This window comes from Oncorhynchus mykiss, chromosome 18 (genome assembly GCF_057628025.1).
Source record: "Oncorhynchus mykiss isolate SJ-2025 chromosome 18, ASM5762802v1, whole genome shotgun sequence".
NCBI lineage: Eukaryota > Metazoa > Chordata > Actinopteri > Salmoniformes > Salmonidae > Oncorhynchus > Oncorhynchus mykiss.
The window spans coordinates 18,782,772-18,807,229 of NC_143039.1; the positions used below are offsets into that span (position 1 = coordinate 18,782,772).

Here is a 24,458-nt window from a genome sequence, read left to right on the forward strand (position 1 = left end):
ACAGTGGAGGGGTGAGAGGTCAGGGGAGAAACAAAACAAAACAGTTAAGCAGTTAATATCTCAAAAACAACTACGCAGATGTTGTTCGTCTTCAACCGTGGAATAGTTACTGTAATTATCAGAAGTGTTTCTGGAGTCAACAAATGAATTGTAAAAACATGGACGTTAGACGTTAGATCTCTTTCCCAGATATACTGTATGGTCCTACTCACAGAAGTCTCTCTATGGTCCTACCTTTATCTCTCGAATGGAGGCCTCTGTCTCTACTGAGATAGAGGTGTCACAGCTGCCTCTGCGAGAGGAGGGACCTCCCAGCGATGCTAGAGTGGCTGCTGAGAGGGTAGAGGCAGTCCTGGAACCCTGGGAGGAAACAGGACAGGGCCGTCTTGAAGGCTGTTCCACAACAGTCATATTCCCTACTTCATCTTTAATAGATTAAAAGCTAGAGTTTCAGATCAGGTGTGTGACCCCGTACCTTTTCCAGGAAGTCCCTGTCTGATCTCTCCTCCACCTGTAGAGGGTAAAACAACTTGGTTACTCTTAGGAGAGGATAAGGAGAGGAGATACACATATTTACAATGTCACAAATGTAGTTGATTGACACACCGTAAATCCAGGCCATGCCCATACTGTATCCGTCTGTCACGCCCTGGTCTTAGTATTTTGTGTTTTTCTTTATTATTTTGGTCAGGCCAGGGTGTGACATGGGTATTTATGTGGTGTGGTTTGTCTAGGTTTTTTTTGTAGGTTATGGGATTGTGGTTTAGTGAAGTAGTCTAGGTAAGTCTATGGCTGCCTAAATATGGTTCCCAATCAGAGACAATGATAAACACCTGCCTCTGCTTGAGAACCACTCTAGGCAACCATATTCTTTGAGTGTTTCGTGGGTGATTGTTCCTGTCTCTGTGTTTGTTCCACCAGATAGGGCTGTTTCGGTTTCTTGTTTTGTATATTGTTCATTTTTCATCTTTTATTAAAGATGTATAAAGATAACAACGCTGCATTTTGGTCCTCCTCTCTTTCAACAGAAGAAAACCGTAACAGAATCACCCACCAGAACAGGACCAAGCAGCGTGGTGACAGTGGCGGCAGCAGGAACAGCGAAGTCAGGACTATACGACTTGGGAGGAAATAGACAGGTGGGCGGTCGACCCAGGGAGAGTGCCATAAACTTACCTAGACTACTTCACTAAACCACAATCCCATTACCTACAACAAACCCATAGACAAAACACACCACATAAATACCCATGTCACACTCTGGCCTGACCAAAATAATAAAGAAAATACTAAGGCCAGGGCGTGACACCGTCTCTGTATATCCACACACTGCATCACAACAAGCATCATAGAGTCATGCTTAACCCTCTCTGGATCACCATCTGATTCTGAGCCACGGAACCACTGGACACTACAGACTTACTCATATTATATCTACTGGACACTACAGACTTACTCATATTATATCCACTGGACACTACAGACTTACTCATATTATATCCACTGGACACTACAGACTTACTCATATTATATCCACTGGACACTGCAGACTTACTCATATTATATCCACTGGACACTACAGAGTTACTCATATTATATCTACTGGACACTACAGACTTACTCATATCATATCCACTGGACACTACAGAGTTACTCATATTATATCTAATGGACACTACAGACTTACTCATATCATATCCACTGGACACTACAGAGTTACTCATATTATATCTACTGGACACTACAGACTTACTCATATTATATCCACTGGACACTACAGAGTTACTCATATCCACTGGACACTACAGACTTACTCATATTATATCCACTGGACACTACAGAGTTACTCATATCCACTGGACACTACAGACTTACTCATATTATATCTACTGGACACTACAGACTTACTCATATTATATCCACTGGACACTACAGACTTACTCATATTATATCTACTGGACACTACAGACTTACTCATATTATATCCACTGGACACTACAGAGTTACTCATATTATATCTACTGGACACTACAGACTTACTCATATTATATCCACTGGACACTACAGACTTACTCATATTATATCCACTGGACACTACAGACTTACTCATATTATATCTACTGGACACTACAGACTTACTCATATTATATCCACTGGACACTACAGACTTACTCATATTATATCCACTGGACACTACAGACTTACTCATATTATATCCACTGGACACTGCAGACTTACTCATATTATATCCACTGGACACTACAGAGTTACTCATATTATATCTACTGGACACTACAGACTTACTCATATCATATCCACTGGACACTACAGAGTTACTCATATTATATCTAATGGACACTACAGACTTACTCATATCATATCCACTGGACACTACAGAGTTACTCATATTATATCTACTGGACACTACAGACTTACTCATATTATATCCACTGGACACTACAGAGTTACTCATATCCACTGGACACTACAGACTTACTCATATTATATCCACTGGACACTACAGAGTTACTCATATCCACTGGACACTACAGACTTACTCATATTATATCTACTGGACACTACAGACTTACTCATATTATATCCACTGGACACTACAGACTTACTCATATTATATCTACTGGACACTACAGACTTACTCATATTATATCCACTGGACACTACAGAGTTACTCATATTATATCTACTGGACACTACAGACTTACTCATATTATATCCACTGGACACTACAGACTTACTCATATTATATCCACTGGACACTACAGACTTACTCATATTATATCTACTGGACACTACAGACTTACTCATATTATATCCACTGGACACTACAGACTTACTCATATTATATCCACTGGACACTACAGACTTACTCATATTATATCCACTGGACACTACAGACTTACTCATATTATATCCACTGGACACTACAGACTTCCTCATATTATATCCACTGGACACTACAGACTTACTCATATTATATCCACTGGACACTACAGACTTACTCATATTATATCCACTGGACACTACAGACTTACTCATATTATATCCACTGGACACTACAGACTTACTCATATTATATCCACTGGACACTACAGACTTACTCATATTATATCCACTGGACACTACAGAGTTAATCATATTATATCCACTGGACACTACAGACTTACTCATATTATATCCACTGGACACTACAGAGTTACACATATCATATCCACTGGACACTACATACTTACTCATTATATCTACTGAACACTACAGAGTTACTCATATCATATCCACTGGACACTACAGAGTTACTCATATCATATCCACTGGACACTACAGACTTACTCATTATATCTACTGAACACTACAGAGTTACTCATATCATATCCACTGGACACTACAGAGTTACTCATATCATATCCACTGGACACTACAGACTTACTCATATTATATCCACTGGACACTACAGAGTTACTCATATCATATCCACTGGACACTACAGAGTTACTCATATTATATCCACTGGACACTACAGAGTTACTCATATTATATCCACTGGACACTACAGAGTTACTCATATCATATCCACTGGACACTACAGAGTTACTCATATCATATCCACTGGACACTACAGAGTTACTCATATCATATCCACTGGACACTACAGAGTTACTCATATCATATCCACTGGACACTACAGAGTTACTCATATCATATCCACTGGACACTACAGACTTACTCATATTATATCCACTGGACACTACAGAGTTACTCATATCATATCCACTGGACACTACAGACGTACTCATATTATATCCACTGGACACTACAGAGTTACTCATATCATATCCACTGGACACTACAGAGTTAGTCATATTATATCTACTGGACACTACAGACTTACTCATATTATATCCACTGGACACTACAGACTTACTCATATTATATCCACTGGACACTACAGACTTACTCATATTATATCCACTGGACACTACAGACTTACTCATATTATATCCACTGGACACTACAGAGTTAGTCATATCATATCTACTGGACACTACAGAGTTACTCATATTATATCCACTGGACACTACAGACTTACTCATATCATATCCACTGGACACTACAGAGTTACTCATATCATATCCACTGGACACTACAGAGTTACTCATATCATATCCACTGGACACTACAGAGTTACTCATATCATATCCACTGGACACTACAGACTTACTCATATTATATCCACTGGACACTACAGAGTTACTCATATCATATCCACTGGACACTACAGACGTACTCATATTATATCCACTGGACACTACAGAGTTACTCATATCATATCCACTGGACACTACAGAGTTACTCATATCATATCCACTGGACACTACAGACTTACTCATATTATATCTACTGGACACTACAGACTTACTCATATTATATCCACTGGACACTACAGACTTACTCATATCATATCCACTGGACACTACAGACTTACTCATATTATATCCACTGGACACTACAGACTTACTCATATTATATCCACTGGACACTACAGAGTTACTCATATCATATCCACTGGACACTACAGAGTTACTCATATTATATCCACTGGACACTACAGAGTTACTCATATTATATCCACTGGACACTACAGACTTACTCATATTATATCCACTGGACAATACAGAGTTACTCATATCCACTGGACACTACAGACTTACTCATATTATATCCACTGGACACTACAGAGTTACTCATATCATATCCACTGGACACTACAGAGTTAATCTTATCATATCCACTGGACACTACAGACTTACTCATATTATATCCACTGGACACTACAGAGTTACTCATATCATATCCACTGGACTCTACAGAGTTACTCATATCATATCCACTGGACACTACAGAGTTACTCATATCATATCCACTGGACTCTACAGAGTTACTCATATCATATCCACTGGACACTACAGAGTTACTCATATCATATCCACTGGACTCTACAGAGTTACTCATATCATATCCACTGGACTCTACAGAGTTAGTCATATCATATCCACTGGACACTACAGAGTTAGTTTTATCCACTGGACACTACAGACTTACTCATATTATATCCACTGGACACTACAGAGTTACTCATATTATATCTACTGGACACTACAGACTTACTCATATTATATCTACTGGACTCTACAGAGTTAGTCATATTATATCCACTGGACACTACAGACTTACTCATATCATATCCACTGGACACTACAGACTTACTCATATCCACTGGACACTACAGAGTTACTCATATTATATCCACTGGACACTACAGAGTTACTCATATTATATCCACTGGACTCTACAGAGTTACTCATATCCACTGGACACTACAGAGTTACTCATATTATATCCACTGGACACTACAGAGTTACTCATATTATATCTACTGGACACTACAGAGTTACTCATTATATCTACTGAACACTACAGACTTACTCATATCATATCCACTGGACACTACAGACTTACTCATTATATCTACTGAACACTACAGAGTTACTCATATTATATCCACTGGACACTACAGAGTTACTCATATTATATCCACTGGACACTACAGAGTTAATCTTATCATATCCACTGGACACTACAGACTTACTCATTATATCTACTGAACACTACAGAGTTACTCATATTATATCCACTGGACACTACAGAGTTAATCTTATCATATCTACTGAACACTACAGACTTACTCATATCATATCCACTGGACACTACAGACTTACTCATTATATCTACTGAACACTACAGAGTTACTCATATCATATCCACTGGACACTACAGACTTACTCATATTATATCCACTGGACACTACAGAGTTACTCATATCATATCCACTGGACACTACAGACGTACTCATATTATATCCACTGGACACTACAGAGTTACTCATATCATATCCACTGGACACTACAGAGTTACTCATATCATATCCACTGGACACTACAGACTTACTCATATTATATCTACTGGACACTACAGACTTACTCATATTATATCCACTGGACACTACAGACTTACTCATATCATATCCACTGGACACTACAGACTTACTCATATTATATCCACTGGACACTACAGACTTACTCATATTATATCCACTGGACACTACAGAGTTACTCATATCATATCCACTGGACACTACAGAGTTACTCATATTATATCCACTGGACACTACAGAGTTACTCATATTATATCCACTGGACACTACAGACTTACTCATATTATATCCACTGGACAATACAGAGTTACTCATATCCACTGGACACTACAGACTTACTCATATTATATCCACTGGACACTACAGAGTTACTCATATCATATCCACTGGACACTACAGAGTTAATCTTATCATATCCACTGGACACTACAGACTTACTCATATTATATCCACTGGACACTACAGAGTTACTCATATCATATCCACTGGACTCTACAGAGTTACTCATATCATATCCACTGGACACTACAGAGTTACTCATATCATATCCACTGGACTCTACAGAGTTACTCATATCATATCCACTGGACACTACAGAGTTACTCATATCATATCCACTGGACTCTACAGAGTTACTCATATCATATCCACTGGACTCTACAGAGTTAGTCATATCATATCCACTGGACACTACAGAGTTAGTTTTATCCACTGGACACTACAGACTTACTCATATTATATCCACTGGACACTACAGAGTTACTCATATTATATCTACTGGACACTACAGACTTACTCATATTATATCTACTGGACTCTACAGAGTTAGTCATATTATATCCACTGGACACTACAGACTTACTCATATCATATCCACTGGACACTACAGACTTACTCATATCCACTGGACACTACAGAGTTACTCATATTATATCCACTGGACACTACAGAGTTACTCATATTATATCCACTGGACTCTACAGAGTTACTCATATCCACTGGACACTACAGAGTTACTCATATTATATCCACTGAACACTACAGAGTTACTCATATTATATCCACTGGACACTACAGAGTTAATCTTATCATATCTACTGAACACTACAGACTTACTCATATCATATCCACTGGACACTACAGACTTACTCATTATATCTACTGAACACTACAGAGTTACTCATATTATATCCACTGGACACTACAGAGTTACTCATATTATATCCACTGGACACTACAGAGTTAATCTTATCATATCCACTGGACACTACAGACTTACTCATTATATCTACTGGACACTACAGAGTTACTCATATTATATCCACTGGACTCTACAGAGTTAGTCATATCATATCCACTGGACACTACAGAGTTACTCATATCATATCCACTGGACACTACAGACTTACTCATATTATATCCACTGGACTCTACAGAGTTAGTCATATCATATCCACTGGACACTACAGAGTTAGTCATATCATATCCACTGGACACTACAGAGTTACTCATATCATATCCACTGGACACTACAGAGTTACTCATATCATATCCACTGGACACTACAGAGTTAGTCATATCATATCCACTGGACTCTACAGAGTTAGTCATATCACTGGACACTACAGAGTTAGTCATATCATATCCACTGGACTCTACAGAGTTAGTCATATCACTGGACACTACAGAGTTAGTCATATCATATCCACTGGACACTACAGAGTTAGTCATATCATATCCACTGGACACTACAGAGTTAGTCATATCACTGGACACTACAGTTAATCATATCACTGGACACTACAGAGTTAGTCATATCATATCCACTCCAGTCCAGGCTGCATGTTAGTTGTCAGTGTCACCCACACATCAATGCGTCCACACAGAGGCCCACCTCACATTGGCCAGGTCGGGACCATATATTCTTTGCTTGTACCAAAGCTGCAGTCTTTGTAATGTCCACCAGGGGGCATAAGGGACCTGAGCACTGTCAGCTGTCTATGAGCATTACCTTGGTGCAGAGGACACACAGGACAGGACCATAGAGTTCAGTTCTCTGGACAATGCACTCTTCATTGGGATGATAATAAGTGGGCATTTAACAGAATAGAGAACGGAGAAAAGGATGTAAGGACTAGGCCTAAAGAAGGCTGCGGGTTAGAGGGAGTGACCAATGAAGAGAGCTCACCACTGGGCTGGCACGGGCAGAGCTGGCCCTGGACGAGGCCCGAGAGTTGGAGCCCAGAAAACCACTGTAGTCTGAAGGCTGGCACAAAAAGAAGATGGATAAAATAGGAAAAGAGAAGGAAATGAAAAAGAGAGAGAGAGAGATGTTAGTCACAGAGTTTGTCAGTCAGCAAGCAGGGAGAGACAGAGCTGAAGCAGGGAGAGACAGAGCTGAAGCAGGGACAGACAGAGCTGAAGCAGGGACAGACAGAGCTGAAACAGGGACAGACAGAGCTGAAGCAGGGACAGACAGAGCTGAAACAGGGACAGAGCTGAAACAGGGACAGACAGAGCTGAAGCAGGGAGAGACAGAGCTGAAACAGGGAGAGACAGAGCTGAAACAGGGACAGACAGAGCTGAAACAGGGACAGACAGAGCTGAAGCAGGGACAGACAGAGCTGAAACAGGGACAGAGCTGAAACAGGGACAGACAGAGCTGAAGCAGGGAGAGACAGAGCTGAAACAGGGACAGACAGAGCTGAAACAGGGACAGACAGAGCAGAAGCAGGGACAGACAGAGCTGAAGCAGGGACAGACAGAGCTGAAGCAGGGACAGACAGAGCTGAAGCAGGGACAGACAGAGCTGAAGCAGGGAGAGACAGAGCTGAAGCAGGGACAGACAGAGCTGAAACAGGGACAGAGCTGAAACAGGGACAGACAGAGCTGAAGCAGGGAGAGACAGAGCTGAAGCAGGGAGAGACAGAGCTGAAACAGGGAGAGACAGAGCAGAAGCAGGGACAGACAGAGCTGAAGCAGGGACAGAGCTGAAGCAGGGACAGACAGAGCTGAAACAGGGACAGACAGAGCTGAAACAGGGACAGACAGAGCTGAAGCAGGGACAGACAGAGCTGAAACAGGGACAGACAGAGCTGAAGCAGGGACAGACAGAGCTGAATCAGGGACAGACAGAGCTGAAGCAGGGAGAGACAGAGCTGAAGCAGGGACAGACAGCTGAAACAGGGACAGAGCTGAAACAGGGACAGACAGAGCTGAAGCAGGGAGAGACAGAGCTGAAACAGGGAGAGACAGAGCAGAAGCAGGGACAGACAGAGCTGAAACAGGGACAGACAGAGCTGAAGCAGGGACAGAGCTGAAGCAGGGACAGACAGAGCTGAAGCAGGGACAGAGCTGAAGCAGGGACAGACAGAGCTGAAGCAGGGACAGACAGAGCTGAAACAGGGACAGAGCTGAAACAGGGACAGACAGAGCTGAAGCAGGGAGACAGAGCTGAAACAGGGACAGACAGAGCAGAAGCAGGGACAGACAGAGCTGAAACAGGGACAGACAGAGCAGAAGCAGGGACAGACAGAGCTGAAACAGGGACAGACAGAGCAGAAGCAGGGACAGACAGAGCTGAAACAGGGACAGACAGAGCTGAAACAGGGACAGAGCTGAAACAGGGACAGAGCTGAAGCAGGGACAGACAGAGCTGAAGCAGGGACAGAGCTGAAGCGGGGACAGACAGAGCTGAAGAGACAAGGGAATACATTGATAGACAAGTCAACCAGGCCCTGTTAGACCAAAGACAACCCTCCCACACATCAAAACCCAGACACATACAATTCCACGTGTACGCTCCACTCTAGACTCCACCATTCTAGACATACTGCAAACCCCACGCAACAAAGTCACAATTAAACTGTGACTTGGCACAGTGTTTGTAAAGGTCATCGACACACAAGACGCACTGTAAGATAATTCAGGATGGTTATTGGTGGAATACAGCTAACTGAAAACATGGATTCCTTCTTCTGGAAGTCTGAAATCCACATGTGGGAAAGACACAAGAAACCTCAATAGAAAGAAGTAGTGGGGTGACGACACTGTCATGCAGACTTCTCCTGGGAGGGGCCAGTCATGCAGACTTCTCCTGGGGTGGCCAACCCTCCCACTGGAGAGAATCAGGTGTGTTCGAGCAGGGCTGGAATAAAAGCCTGCACACACAGCCTGCCGCTAGTATCGCTTCAAGAGGAGGGTGGGTGGACCCCACAATGCAATTCCACGTTGGCACATGGGGCAGGCCAAGCAAGGCCCCCTCATCAGGGTAACACAGTGATACATTCCATGCATGCTGTCTATTCAAGCCTCCCTTTGGATTTGAAAACCGTCACAACAACCACAATTCTAGACATACTTGAAAACCCCACACAATCTCACTAGGACTTTGCACTGTGTTTCCAAAAGTCACCAACACACAAGACAGGGTGGGAATGAGTGGAATATAAACAAATTATATAAGGGTTCCTTGTTTGGTGAGTCTGATACAAAAACAGAAGACACCACTGACCCTGATAGAAGTAGAGACTGACAACACTGTCATGCAGACAGACTATGGCCAGGGGTGGCCGACTGTCTTCCCAGAAACCTATTGGATGTGCAGGCTTTTGCTCCAGACCTGCTCCAATACAACTGATTCTACTAATCAGCTGCTCACCTGGGTGTTGATTAGCTGAATCGTGTTAGAGCAGGGCTGGAATAAAAGCCTGCATACCCAGTAGCTCGTATCTCTCCAGGAGGAGGGTTGACCACCGCTGAACTATGCAATCCCATGTTGCCACAGGGGGCATGCCAAGCAACCTCTCTCAGGGTGAGAGAGGGGGCGTCAGGGCTTCTTACACCGCGAGAGATGGAGCCACTAAAGCGCCGTGTGCTACTCTGCACAGCCTCGTCACACACAGAGCCCTGTAGATAGGAGAGAGACACACACACGGCATCAGACTTCACCTCACGCACACATACACACTCTGGCTCAGACTTCAACTCACAATCACACACACACACACACACACACACACACACACACACACACACACACACACACACACACACACACACACACACACACACACACACACACATACACACACACACACTGCATCAGACTTCACCTCACACACACACACACACACACACGCTGCATCAGACTTCACCTCAGGAACGTATACAGACACATCCATCTCAGTAATCATGCAGGAAAAGGAGCAGAAGGATCAGCTGTACATCCCAGAATGTCTTACAGCATGCCACCTTGAAGATACCACTGGGCTTCTGCAACTCAGCTTACTGTCTCACGTTCTCCTTAACACATCAAAGTGTTTTGGAAATGTAACTTTTAGGGCCAGGACTGTATGTGGGTCTTGACAACATCTAGCCCCTCTGCCAAACCATTCTCACATGCCTTATAATGACACTAGTAGTGACACATCACAGATCTATCTATCTATTTATCTACTGTCTAAACAAGCGGTGAAGGGTCAGAGGTCATAGGAAAGAGGAACCAACCCTGTGACTCTGGGTGCGTGGGCCATCAATAAAGAGCATGGAGGGCTGAAGATGGACAGAGAGGGAAACAATCCAACATTGCACTGTAAGTGATAGTGATTCTACAGTGATTCTATCTAGTATGTATCTAGTATCTATCTAGAACAGTGATTCTATCTAGTATGTACAACTGGAAAAAGCTCTCTGTTTTGAGAATCTCATGTTCTGTCATTCTAAGAAACCAATAGGAGGGTGAGGTTGAGTGGGTAGGGAAGGGAAGGAGAGGGTGAGTGGATAGGGAAGGAGGGAGAAGTTGAGTGGGTAGTGAAGAAAGGAGAGTTTGAGTGGGTAGGGAAGGAGGGAAGGAGAGGGTGAGTGGGTAGGGAAGGAGGGAGAAGTTGAGTGGGTAGGGAAGAAAGGAGAGTTTGAGTGGGTAGGGAAGAAGGGAAGGAGAGGGTGAGTGGGTAGGGAAGGAGGGAGAAGTTGAGTGGGTAGGGAAGAAAGGAGAGTTTGAGTGGGTAGGGAAGAAGGGAAGGAGAGGGTGAGTGGGTAGGGAAGGAGGGAGAAGTTGAGTGGGTAGGGAAGAAAGGAGAGTTTGAGTGGGTAGGGAAGGAGGGAGGGAGAGGGTGAGTGGGTAAGGAAGGAGAGGGTGAGTGGGTAGGGAAGGAGGGAGAAGTTGAGTGGGTAGGGAAGGAAAGGGTGAGTGGATAGGGAAGGAGGGAGAGGTTGAGTGGGTAGGGAAGGAAAGGGTGAGTGGATAGGGAAGGAGGGAGAGGTTGAGTGGGTAGGGAAGGAAGGAGAGGGTGAGTGGGTAGGGAAGGAGGGAGAAGTTGAGTGGGTAGGGAAGGAGAGGGTGAGTGGATAGGGAAGGAGGGAGAGGTTGAGTGGGTAGGGAAGGAGGGGGTGAGTGGATAGGGAAGGAGGGAGAGGTTGAGTGGGTAGGGAAGGAGAGGGTGAGTGGATAGGGAAGGAGGGAGAGGTTGAGTGGGTAGGGAAAGAGGGGGAGGTTGAGTGGGTAGGGAAGGAGACGGTGAGTGGGTAGGGAAGGAGGGAGAAGTTGAGTGGGTAGGGAAGGAGAGGGTGAGTGGATAGGGAAGAAGGGAGAGGTTGAGTGGGTAGGGAAGGAGGGAAGGAGAGGTTGAGTGGGTAGGGAAGGGAAGGAGGGATAGGTTGAGTGGGTAAGGAAGGAGAGGGTGAGTGGGTAGGGAAGGAGGGAGAAGTTGAGTGGGTAGGGAAGGAGAGGGTGAGTGGATAGGGAAGGAGGGAGAGGTTGAGTGGGTAGGGAAGAAAGGAGAGGGTGAGGGGGTAGGGAAGGAGGGAGAAGTTGAGTGGGTAGGGAAGGAGAGGTTGAGTGGATAGGGAAGGAGGGAGAGGTTGAGTGGGTATGGAAGGAGGGAAGGAGAGGTTGAGTGGGTAGGGAAGGAGAGGGTGAGTGGGTAGGGAAGGAGGGAAGGAGAGGTTGAGTGGGTAGGGAAGGAGGGAGAGGTTGAGTGGGTAGGGAAGGACGGAGGGGAAAAGGTGGAGCAGCATTGGGAAATGGAAAGAGGGATGAGACGTGAAGGAGAGAGGAATAAATGAGTGGGGACAGACCCGGCCATTTTGAGTGGAATTTTGATGTCTGAGTGAGGGGAGACTGTTGGAGCTGCAGTACAGATCAGATGAGAAGTTTATCTACAATGCCACACCACAGAGAGAGAGAGAGAGAGAGAGAGAGAGAGAGAGAGAGAGACACAAAGATGAGGGGAGAGTGAAAGAGAGAGAAACAAAATAAGAATAGAGAAACAGAGAGAGATAAAAATGTGTTTGGTCCCTTGTCAACTCCTTTGACAAGGGACCAAAACAAAAAGGCATGTTGTTATGTCTAGAGGCATTTCAGACATTCATTAGTGTCAGTTATTATGACAAGGGAAGTGCGGTGACAATGCAGCCGACAACCAGACCGTCCTGTTAAACCACGTTCACTGTCTGGGGTGTGCTGATAACTAGTTGGGTTGTGAGCCATTTCAACCACGCATGCCTTCCCGGCCAAAAGACTACAGTATCATTACCATAACAACTGTCTGTGTACCAGTGTTAACTTAGTCCCACTAGCCTAGCTTAAAACCATGTCGTCTTGTTTGTTTGATAATGCCACATCTCTCAGTGTGTGAACCTTGTGTGTCTTCAAAACCCCTTTTGAATAGAACACCTTCACCGTCAGTGATTCCATCATCATCACCTCAGATTTAAATAGAGGTGTTTTTCACACGACAGGTGGTGGTCTCACATCAGGCCCCATCGCCATGTTGGGAGGGGACATGGAGGAGTTCCTTTAAAAAGGTAGAGAACATCACCATGTTGGGACGAGGCATGGAGGAGTTCCTTTAAAAAGGTAGAGAACATCACCATGTTGGGACGGGGCATGGAGGAGTTCCTTTAAAAAGGTAGAGAACATCACCATGTTGGGACGGGGCATGGAGGAGTTCCTTTAAAAAGGTAGAGAACATCACCATGTTGGGACGGGGCATGGAGGAGTTCCTTTAAAAAGGTAGAGAACATCACCATGTTGGGACGGGGCATGGAGGAGTTCCTTTAAAAAGGTAGAGAACATCACCATGTTGGGACGGGGCATGGAGGAGTTCCTTTAAAAAGGTAGAGAACATCACCATGTTGGGACGGGGCATGGAGGAGTTCCTTTAAAAAGGTAGAGAACATCACCATGTTGGGACGGGGCATGGAGGAGTTCCTTTAAAAAGGTAAAGAACATCACCATGTTGGGACGAGGCATGGAGGAGTTCCTTTAAAAAGGTAGAGAACATCACCATGTTGGGACAGGGCATGGAGGAGTTCCTTTAAAAAGGTAGAGAACATCGCCATGTTGGGACGAGGCATGGAGGAGTTCCTTTAAAAAGGTAGAGAACATCACCATGTTGGGACGAGGCATGGAGGAGTTCCTTTAAAAAGGTAGAGAACATCGCCATGTTGGGACGAGGCATGGAGGAGTTCCTTTAAAAAGGTAGAGAACATCACCATGTTGGGACGGGGCATGGAGGAGTTCCTTTAAAAAGGTAGAGAACATCACCATGTTGGGACGGGGCATGGAGGAGTTCCTTTAAAAAGGTAGAGAACATCACCATGTTGGGACGGGGCATGGAGGAGTTCCTTTAAAAAGGTAGAGAACATCACCATGTTGGGACGAGGCATGGAGGAGTTCCTTTAAAAAGGTAGAGAACATCACCATGTTGGGACGGGGCATGGAGGAGTTCCTTTAAAAAGGTAGAGAACATCACCATGTTGGGACAGGGCATGGAGGAGTTCCTTTAAAAAGGTAGAGAACATCACCATGTTGGGACTGGACATGGAGGAGTTCCTTTAAAAAGGTAGAGAACATCACCATGTTGGGACTGGGCATGGAGGAGTTCCTTTAAAAAGGTAGAGAACATCACCATGTTGGGACGGGGCATGGAGGAGTTCCTTTAAAAAGGTAGAGAACATCACCATGTTGGGACGGGGCATGGAGGAGTTCCTTTAAAAAGGTAGAGAACATCACCATGTTGGGACGAGGCATGGAGGAGTTCCTTTAAAAAGGTAGAGAACATCACCATGTTGGGACGGGGCATGGAGGAGTTCCTTTAAAAAGGTAGAGAACATCACCATGTTGGGACGAGGCATGGAGGAGTTCCTTTAAAAAGGTAGAGAACATCACCATGTTGGGACGGGGCATGGAGGAGTTCCTTTAAAAAGGTAGAGAACATCACCATGTTGGGACGAGGCATGGAGGAGTTCCTTTAAAAAGGTAGAGAACATCACCATGTTGGTACGGGGCATGGAGGAGTTCCTTTAAAAAGGTAGAGAACATCACCATGTTGGGACGGGGCATGGAGGAGTTCCTTTAAAAAGGTAGAGAACATCACCATGTTGGGACTGGGCATGGAGGAGTTCCTTTAAAAAGGTAGAGAACATCACCATGTTGGGACGGGGCATGGAGGAGTTCCTTTAAAAAGGTAGAGAACATCGCCCAGACTTTTGCAACGGTTAAACCAAGGCCCCATTCCAACTCTGATACCGGATACATGTACCGGAATGTTACCTCAGTCATGTGTAGTATCTCTGAGACGTCACGACACATGGAGGAAGAGACTTTTACAACCCGTACCGTCTCATTGCTGACATTCTTGATGTCATATATGAACAGTGGGAGTTCAATGAGCTGTGTGTTAAGTCAGGGCTCCATTCAGCCTGGATAGCTGAAGCGTTACAGATTGCGTGATGGAAATGTGTTGAGCTGACATATGCAGTGCTTACGGTGAATACAGTCTTCGCTAACGTGGGAACATTGCCTTTACTGCAGCGATACAGATTGAATGGAGCTCTTAGTCTGTCCTATATACAGTAGGCCTTATACTATGAGATGTTAGACAAGCAGGAAGTAGATATCATAGAACTAGTTATTTAATAGGATCTCTATGGTATATACTAACCCTAAGGCTTCCTCGACTCCCCACCGACATCCGTTCCTCATCGTCTGAGATCTGGGAGGGAAAGGGACACATAAACACACAACATTCAATCAATAACACATCATTGTGTATCAGTGTGGGTTGTTCAGCTGTAGCAGTGGATTGAAGCTGCCCCTAGACACTGACCTAAGGACCAAAAGATCCCATTTGAATCCTAACCCAGTTCTGGTTTGGATTTGGAGAGGGTGAGCTGATCCTAGAGCTGTGTATAGAGGCAGCCTCTACCTCAGAGCGTTCCAGAATCATTAGTTATATACACAATAACATATAGAAAAGAAAGCACATGTTTGTCTGACAGGCCGTATAACGGTAGAGAGGAGAAGACGGGGAGTCAGGCCGTATAACGGTAGAGAGGAGAAGACGGGGAGTTAGGCTGTATAACGGTAGAGAGGAGAAGAGAGGGGGAGTCAGGCAGGCTGTATAACGGTAGTGAGGAGAAGACGGGGAGTCAGGCTGTATAACGGTAGAGAGGAGAAGACAGGGGGAGTCAGGCTGTATAATGGTAGAGAGGAGAAGACAGGGGGAGTCAGGCTGTATAACGGTAGAGAGGAGAAGACAGGGGAGTCAGGCCGTATAACGGTAGAGAGGAGAAGACAGGGAGTCAGGCCATATAACGGTAGAGAGGAGAAGACGGGGAGTCAGGCCGTATAACGGTAGAGAGGAGAAGACGGGGAGTCAGGCTGTATAACGGTAGAGAGGAGAAGACAGGGGGAGTCAGGCTGTATAACGGTAGAGAGGAGAAGACAGGGGAGTCAGGCTGTATAACGGTAGAGAGGAGAAGACAGGGGGAGTCAGGCTGTATAACGGTAGAGAGGAGAAGACAGGGGGAGTAATGCCGTATAACGGTAGAGAGGAGAAGACGGGGGGAGTCAGGCCGTATAACGGTAGAGAGGAGAAGACGGGGAGTCAGGCTGTATAGCGGTAGAGAGGAGAAGACAGGGGGAGTCAGGCTGTATAACGGTAGAGAGGAGAAGACAGGGGGAGTCAGGCCGTATAACGGTAGAGAGGAGAAGACGGGGAGTCAGGCTGTATAACGGTAGAGAGGAGAAGACGGGGAGTCAGGCCGTATAACGGTAGAGAGGAGAAGACAGGGGGAGTCAGGCTGTATAACGGTAGAGAGGAGAAGACGGGGAGTCAGGCCGTATAACGGTAGTGAGGAGAAGACAGGGGGAGTCAGGCTGTATAACGGTAGAGAGGAGAAGACAGGGGGAGTCAGGCTGTATAACGGTAGAGAGGAGAAGACAGGGGGAGTCAGGCTGTGTAACGGTAGAGAGGAGAAGACAGGGGGAGTCAGGCTGTATAACGGTACAGAGGAGAAGACAGTGGGAGTCAGGCCGTATAACGGTAGAGAGGAGAAGACGGGGAGTCAGGCTGTATAACGGTAGAGAGGAGAAGACAGGGGGAGTCAGGCTGTATAACGGTAGAGAGGAGAAGACAGTGGGAGTCAGGCCGTATAACGGTAGAGAGGAGAAGACAGTGGGAGTCAGGCCGTATAACGGTAGAGAGGAGAAGACGGGGAGTCAGGCCGTATAACGGTAGAGAGGAGAAGACGGGGAGTCAGGCTGTATAACGGTAGAGAGGAGAAGACAGGGGGAGTCAGGCTGTATAACGGTAGAGAGGAGAAGACAGTGGGAGTCAGGCCGTATAACGGTAGAGAGGAGAAGACGGGGAGTCAGGCTGTATAACGGTAGAGAGGAGAAGACGGGGAGTCAGGCCGTATAACGGTAGAGAGGAGAAGACAGGGGGAGTCAGGCTGTATAACGGTAGAGAGGAGAAGACAGGGGGAGTCAGGCTGTATAACGATAGAGAGGAGAAGACAGGGTGAGGATACAGACCGACGTGTGTCTCCGTGAAGGACGGGAGGAGTACCTCTCACTCTCCTCCTGGAAGGCCCGGAAGGAAAGAGGAAAAGAAAGTACCCGGTTAAAGGTTAGAGGTCAGGAGGAAAGGTCAAGAAGGAAGTGGTTCTGGTTCTGCCACCAGATGTGGATTTTATAGACAAAGACCAAACAAAAACACATTCTGCACAGGGTAAAACTGGATTGGTTTTGGGACCACTGGGGCTGGGCTGGGGTTATTTCCATTTCCATTCCTGTCAGTCGACCTGGATATAGAACATCTCCAATTGACTGAAATTGAAATGGAATCAAACCCATGTCTGGATATGACAAGACACTGCATGCGTTTATTTACAGTACACTGCTTATGCATTCCCTGGCCTCTCTACTCTGATGCAGGCAGACAGCCACTGGTTAGACAAGCCCAGAGAGAGGTGGGGGTGGGGTGAGGGTTTAATCCTCCCGGTGGGTTGTCATGGCGATCCCAGTACCGTGAAAAGGGTTTAACCCCTGTCAGATGGCATGGGAGACCCCCGTAGCGGTACAGGATCTAGTGAAATGAGGATCAGCTCTGTCCCTGTCTGGCCTGGTTCACGACAGACCTTTAAAAGCACACATGCTTCCCTTGTGTTGTCTGAGAGTACATACACATGCCAAGCTATTAGGTCCAGCTGTATCCAGGACAACTGTGATATTATCAACAGGATGGGACATTGAAATAGAGAATACTAAACACATATATTGCACAACACAGGCGGTGTTGTGTTCAACACTGTGCATGCCTCACATTTACTAAACACTTCCTCGATGCAGGCGATGCAGGCAATGCACTGTACACAGTGCAAACACTACTACTACCTAGGGTTTGCAATGAGCTGTTTCAACAGACAGTATATATTATATTATCAGTGTGCAGTAAGCTGTTTCAACAGACAGTATATATTATATTATCAGTGTGCAGTGAGCTGTTTCAACAGACAGTATATATTATATTATCAGTGTGCAGTGAGCTGTTTCAACAGACAGTATATATTATATTATCAGTGTGCAGTGAGCTGTTTCAACAGACAGTATATATTATATTATCAGTGTGCAGTGCACTGTTTCAACAGACAGTATATATTATATTACCAGTGTGCAGTGAGCTGTTTCAACAGACAGTATATATTATATTATCAGTGTGCAGTGAGCTGTTTCAACAGACAGTATATATTATATTATCAGTGTGCAGTAAGCTGTTTCAACAGACAGTATATATTATATTATCAGTGTGCAGTGAGCTGTTTCAACAGACAGTATATATTATATTATCAGTGTGCAGTGAGCTGTATTATATTATCAGTGTGCAGTGAGCTGTATTATATTATCAGTGTGCAGTGAGCTGTTTCAACAGACAGTATATATTATATTATCAGTGTGCAGTGAGCTGTATTATATTATCAGTGTGCAGTGAGCTGTTTCAACAGACAGTATATATTATATTATCAGTGTGCAGTGAGCTGTTTCAACAGACAGTATATATTATATTATCAGTTTGCAGTGAGCTGTTTCAACAGACAGTATATGTTATATTATCAGTGTGCAGTGAGCTGTTTCAACAGACAGTATATATTATATTATCAGTGTGCAGTGAGCTGTTTCAACAGACAGTATATATTATATTATCAGTGTGCAGTAAGCTGTTTCAACAGACAGTATATATTATATTACCAGTGTGCAGTGAGCTGTATTATATTATCAGTGTGCAGTGAGCTGTTTCAACAGACAGTATATATTATATTATCAGTGTGCAGTGAGCTGTTTCAACAGACAGTATATATTATATTATCAGTGTGCAGTAAGCTGTTTCAACAGAAAGTATATATTATATTACCAGTGTGCAGTGAGCTGTATTATATTATCAGTGTGCAGTGAGCTGTTTCAACAGACAGTATATATTATATTATCAGTGTGCAGTAAGCTGTTTCAACAGAAAGTATATATTATATTACCAGTGTGCAGTGAGCTGTATTATATTATCAGTGTGCAGTGAGCTGTATTATATTATCAGTGTGCAGTGAGCTGTTTCAACAGACAGTATATATTATATTATCAGTGTGCAGTGAGCTGTTTCAACAGACAGTATATATTATATTATCAGTGTGCAGTGAGCTGTTTCAACAGACAGTATATATTATATTATCAGTGTGCAGTGAGCTGTTTCAACAGACAGTATATATTATATTATCAGTGTGCAGTGAGCTGTATTATATTATCAGTGTGCAGTGAGCTGTTTCAACAGATGGTATATATTATATTACCAGTGTGCAGTAAGCTGTTTCAACAGACAGTATATATTATATTATCAGTGTGCAGTGAGCTGTTTCAACAGACAGTATATATTATATTATCAGTGTGCAGTAAGCTGTTTCAACAGACAGTATATATTATATTATCAGTGTGCAGTGAGCTGTATTATATTATCAGTGTGCAGTGAGCTGTTTCAACAGACAGTATATATTATATTATCAGTGTGCAGTGAGCTGTTTCAACAGACAGTATATATTATATTATCAGTGTGCAGTGAGCTGTTTCAACAGACAGTATATATTATATTATCAGTGTGCAGTAAGCTGTTTCAACAGACAGTATATATTATATTATCAGTGTGCAGTGAGCTGTATTATATTATCAGTGTGCAGTGAGCTGTTTCAACAGACAGTATATATTATATTATCAGTGTGCAGTGAGCTGTTTCAACAGACAGTATATATTATATTATCAGTGTGCAGTAAGCTGTTTCAACAGACAGTATATATTATATTATCAGTGTGCAGTGAGCTGTTTCAACAGACAGTATATATTATATTACCAGTGTGCAGTGAGCTGTATTATATTATCAGTGTGCAGTAAGCTGTTTCAACAGACAGTATGTATTATATTATCAGTGTGCAGTGAGCTGTTTCAACAGACAGTATATATTATATTATCAGTGTGCAGTGAGCTGTTTCAACAGACAGTATATATTATATTACCAGTGTGCAGTGAGCTGTATTATATTATCAGTGTGCAGTGAGCTGTTTCAACAGACAGTATATATTATATTATCAGTGTGCAGTAAGCTGTTTCAACAGACAGTATATATTATATTATCAGTGTGCAGTGAGCTGTTTCAACAGACAGTATATATTATATTATCAGTGTGCAGTGAGCTGTTTCAACAGACAGTATATATTATATTACCAGTGTGCAGTGAGCTGTATTATATTATCAGTGTGCAGTGAGCTGTTTCAACAGACAGTATATATTATATTATCAGTGTGCAGTAAGCTGTTTCAACAGACAGTATATATTATATTATCAGTGTGCAGTAAGCTGTTTCAACAGACAGTATATATTATATTATCAGTGTGCAGTGAGCTGTATTATATTATCAGTGTGCAGTGAGCTGTTTCAACAGACAGTATATATTATATTATCAGTGTGCAGTAAGCTGTTTCAACAGACAGTATATATTATATTATCAGTGTGCAGTGAGCTGTTTCAACAGACAGTATGTATTATATTATCAGAGTCATCATGCAATCACAGCAGTCTAACAGAAACGAGCAGGGATCTTATACTGCAGTACACGTCCTACCATCCACTGCTCAATGTGGCCCCATTTGTTGTCCAGACCATAGTATTTCTGGGGGCGGAGAGGAGAGGGCAGGAAGAGGAAACCAGAGGAAGGAAGACATTAGAAAGGAGAGACAAGGAAATGGAGAGAGGTAAAAGCGACTTGTTTTTTAACAGTGCTGAACCCAAATAACCGTACATGTTTGACAAAAGATACACACAGCGAGTGATTTGATTTAGGTCAAGGGATTTGAAAGATACATTCATTGATCTTTGATCTGACAACGACAGTTAGCATTCAGATGCCAATAGGAGTGTAACGTGAACAGGAAAGAGAGAACATTTGAAGCAAGGAGGCCTACCTTCTGGCTTTGATAAACCTAAAACAAAATGGAGGCCTACCTTCTGGCTTTGATACATCTAAAACAACATGGTGGACAGAAGGAGCAGGACACCACGGAGAAGAGAAGGCAGGACAATAGAAAGACAGTAGGTTAGGACATGTTGTTAGTATGGAAGACGAACAGGTTTTTGGTCAAGTATATTACCACCGTGCAGAGGTGTGTGTGTGTCACCTCTTTCTGCTGTCTCTCCAGTTCCTTCATGCGTATCTCCCGTGCCTCTGCTCTGGCCGCCCGCTTCGCTGCCAGTCTCGCCTCAGCCTGAAGAAGACACCGACAGAGAAAGACAATAAACATTCAACAGGGTGTATAACAGTCAAATCAAAGCAGACCATACAATATTCCATGGTCTCTAATCATTATCTCTGCAATGACTGCCATTACTGCTAGCGTTAGCGTGAGCAAGCTGAGCAGAAAGTTCAACATAAAACTCAGTGAGCCCATTAGGTAAAGATGACACATTGAGCCGTGCTGCCATCAAATAAGTAGTAATTGACATGGAACCAGTTAATGAAATAATAGTTCATTATTAAGTTCCAAATGAGAGGGAAGCGTTACCATAGCAGTTAAGAGTGAGGGACTGGGAGCTTGGTGTTGAGGCTGTGGTTCCTGTCTTTCTGTTAGTGTTTACTATGCAGCTAGCTGGCTAATATAGCTTGAAACAAGCCTTTGAAGTTAAATTAGATCAGAGTGCTTTTAGGTCTGCCCGTCCTCAATAACCTTTAGCATTTGGTTATCAATGCTGCTGTGATCTCGTCACTCATTTCATTGTTTAAGAGAATACCATGGTGACCAATAGCCATGCTTAACACACACACACACACACACACACACACACACACACACACACACACACACACACACACAGCTGATTGCTGTATGTAATGTAGGTAATCCACTTATTCTAATACGCTGTATGGTATTATTTTTGTAAAAAAAAAAAAAAAAACATTTATTTAACTAAGCAAGTCAGTTAACAACAAATTCTTATTTACAATGACAGCCTACCGGGGAACAGTGGGTTAACTGCCTTGTTCAGGGGTAGAACGACAGATTTTTACCTCGTCAGCTTGGGAATTAGATTCAGTAACCTCTCGGTCACCTGCCCAAGACTATAACCATTAGGCTACCTGCCGCCCAATATTATTGTTATTATATTATTCTAAACAAAGAACAAAAATGATTTGATACCAATGATCAGTCTATTCTAGTTCTGCTTCAGTCGTTTCTAGTTTCGCTTCAGTCATTTCTAGCTTTGCTTCAGTCATTTCACACACTACTCCACTCACTCTCACTCACTCACTCACTCACTCACTCACTCAACTCACTCAACTCACTCACTCACTCACTCACACACTCACACTCACTCACACACACACACACACACACACACACACACACACACACACACACACACACACACACACACACACACACACCCGTTTTAATGGCATCAGCTGATTACTGGTCTGGTGACACAGAGCTTCCAGACCAGCTATCAGAGGTCATGATTGCATCGCCAAAAATGAATAAGGTCCCGAGTCGTTCAGTGAAAGCTGAGATCAGGGCCCCAAAATAAAATACTAAACAGATCACTGGCTGTCTTACCTTCAACTGAGAAACTGCAGACAGAAAATCCATTCAGGACAGAAACCCACTACTTTAAGATTGTCTCTCTATTCCACAACCAAACCATATGAGAACGGCTTTCACTTTCTAGTTCACCACTGAAGTGGCCTTTAGGAAACATATGCATCCCGTTTACAGCTTCTCCCACAATCTTCAATCACAAGAATTAAAGTGATTCTGAAAAACGCAGGACTAGCAGCAGCCACAAGAGGGGAGTGTTCCCTATGTCGTTTTATTACTGAGAGAGGCTGTGGATGAGCCAGCATTTCTGTCTGGGCACTGGTGAGGACACACCCACCCTCACTCTGACCATAACAACACTGCTTCCCCATAGCAACAGCCCAGCCTACAACCAAGCACATCTGATTCCCTGTAAAACATATTCAAATACCCAGATTCCCCTTGTTGATGTCCATGTCATCTGTAATGCTTGTTTCGTTGTCTATTTGCAGACTAGATCAAATCCATAAGATCCTTGAGGATTCAATGGCACCATTCCAGTTCATCCTCCACTGTCATACTCTCAATCTGAATGTGTATAAGTACTGTGAAGAGAGGAGGGCAGTGGCATAGGGCAAGGCAGTGCTGGCAATGTGTGTGCACTGGGGCCCTTGGCTATGGGGGGCCTGCAAACTCTCACTATCAAGTGTTGCATTGGCCTTCTAGGTATCTGCATAGCAGGCCCTAGAATTTGTACACTATACACCATTGCAAAAGTCATTACATTGTTTAACTGAAAGATGGGCCTACATGTCATTTGCACAGCAACACATCCCAGTCATGGTAATTTGTAACTTAAAAAAAAAAAAATGCCACTACATGCCACTAAATATTTGAATGTATTGATGACTAGTACATCTATTTGGTCCACAAAACAAACCTCAATGAACAGTTCCAATGTTATTTGTTACTGTTGTGCAAAGACTGCTGGCAAATATGCAAATACTGTTCAATAATATTGTAGAGGAGATTCAGAGGCATGCCTTATTGAGGGCGT

At 43.7% G+C, this 24,458-nt stretch overlaps 1 protein-coding gene across 41 annotated transcripts in view; it reads right to left on the minus strand.

Annotated features, from left to right (window-relative positions):
• The window catches only part of LOC110517899 (leucine-rich repeat flightless-interacting protein 2), a 53,506-nt gene that overhangs the window by 9,457 nt on the left and 19,591 nt on the right, over positions 1–24,458 (minus strand). For 6 of the 41 annotated variants that reach the window (XM_090207570.1, XM_090207569.1, XM_090207567.1 and 3 more), the window contains exons 2-12: positions 22,007–22,093; positions 21,834–21,851; positions 21,454–21,501; positions 17,832–17,879; positions 15,958–16,008; positions 13,088–13,168; positions 11,519–11,563; positions 10,853–10,918; positions 8,199–8,276; positions 476–511; positions 235–360 (exon numbers count right to left, since the gene is read on the minus strand). In XM_090207570.1, the coding sequence (XP_090063696.1) occupies positions 235–360; positions 476–511; positions 8,199–8,276; positions 10,853–10,918; positions 11,519–11,563; positions 13,088–13,168; positions 15,958–16,008; positions 17,832–17,879; positions 21,454–21,501; positions 21,834–21,851; positions 22,007–22,093 (684 nt within the window). Of the gene's footprint in view, positions 1–234; positions 361–475; positions 512–8,198; positions 8,277–10,852; positions 10,919–11,518; positions 11,564–13,087; positions 13,169–15,957; positions 16,009–17,831; positions 17,880–21,453; positions 21,502–21,833; positions 21,852–22,006; positions 22,094–23,440; positions 23,635–24,458 lie in introns of those variants that run through there. The other 35 variants (XM_090207591.1, XM_090207587.1, XM_090207582.1 and 32 more) reach the window with 15 other exon arrangements.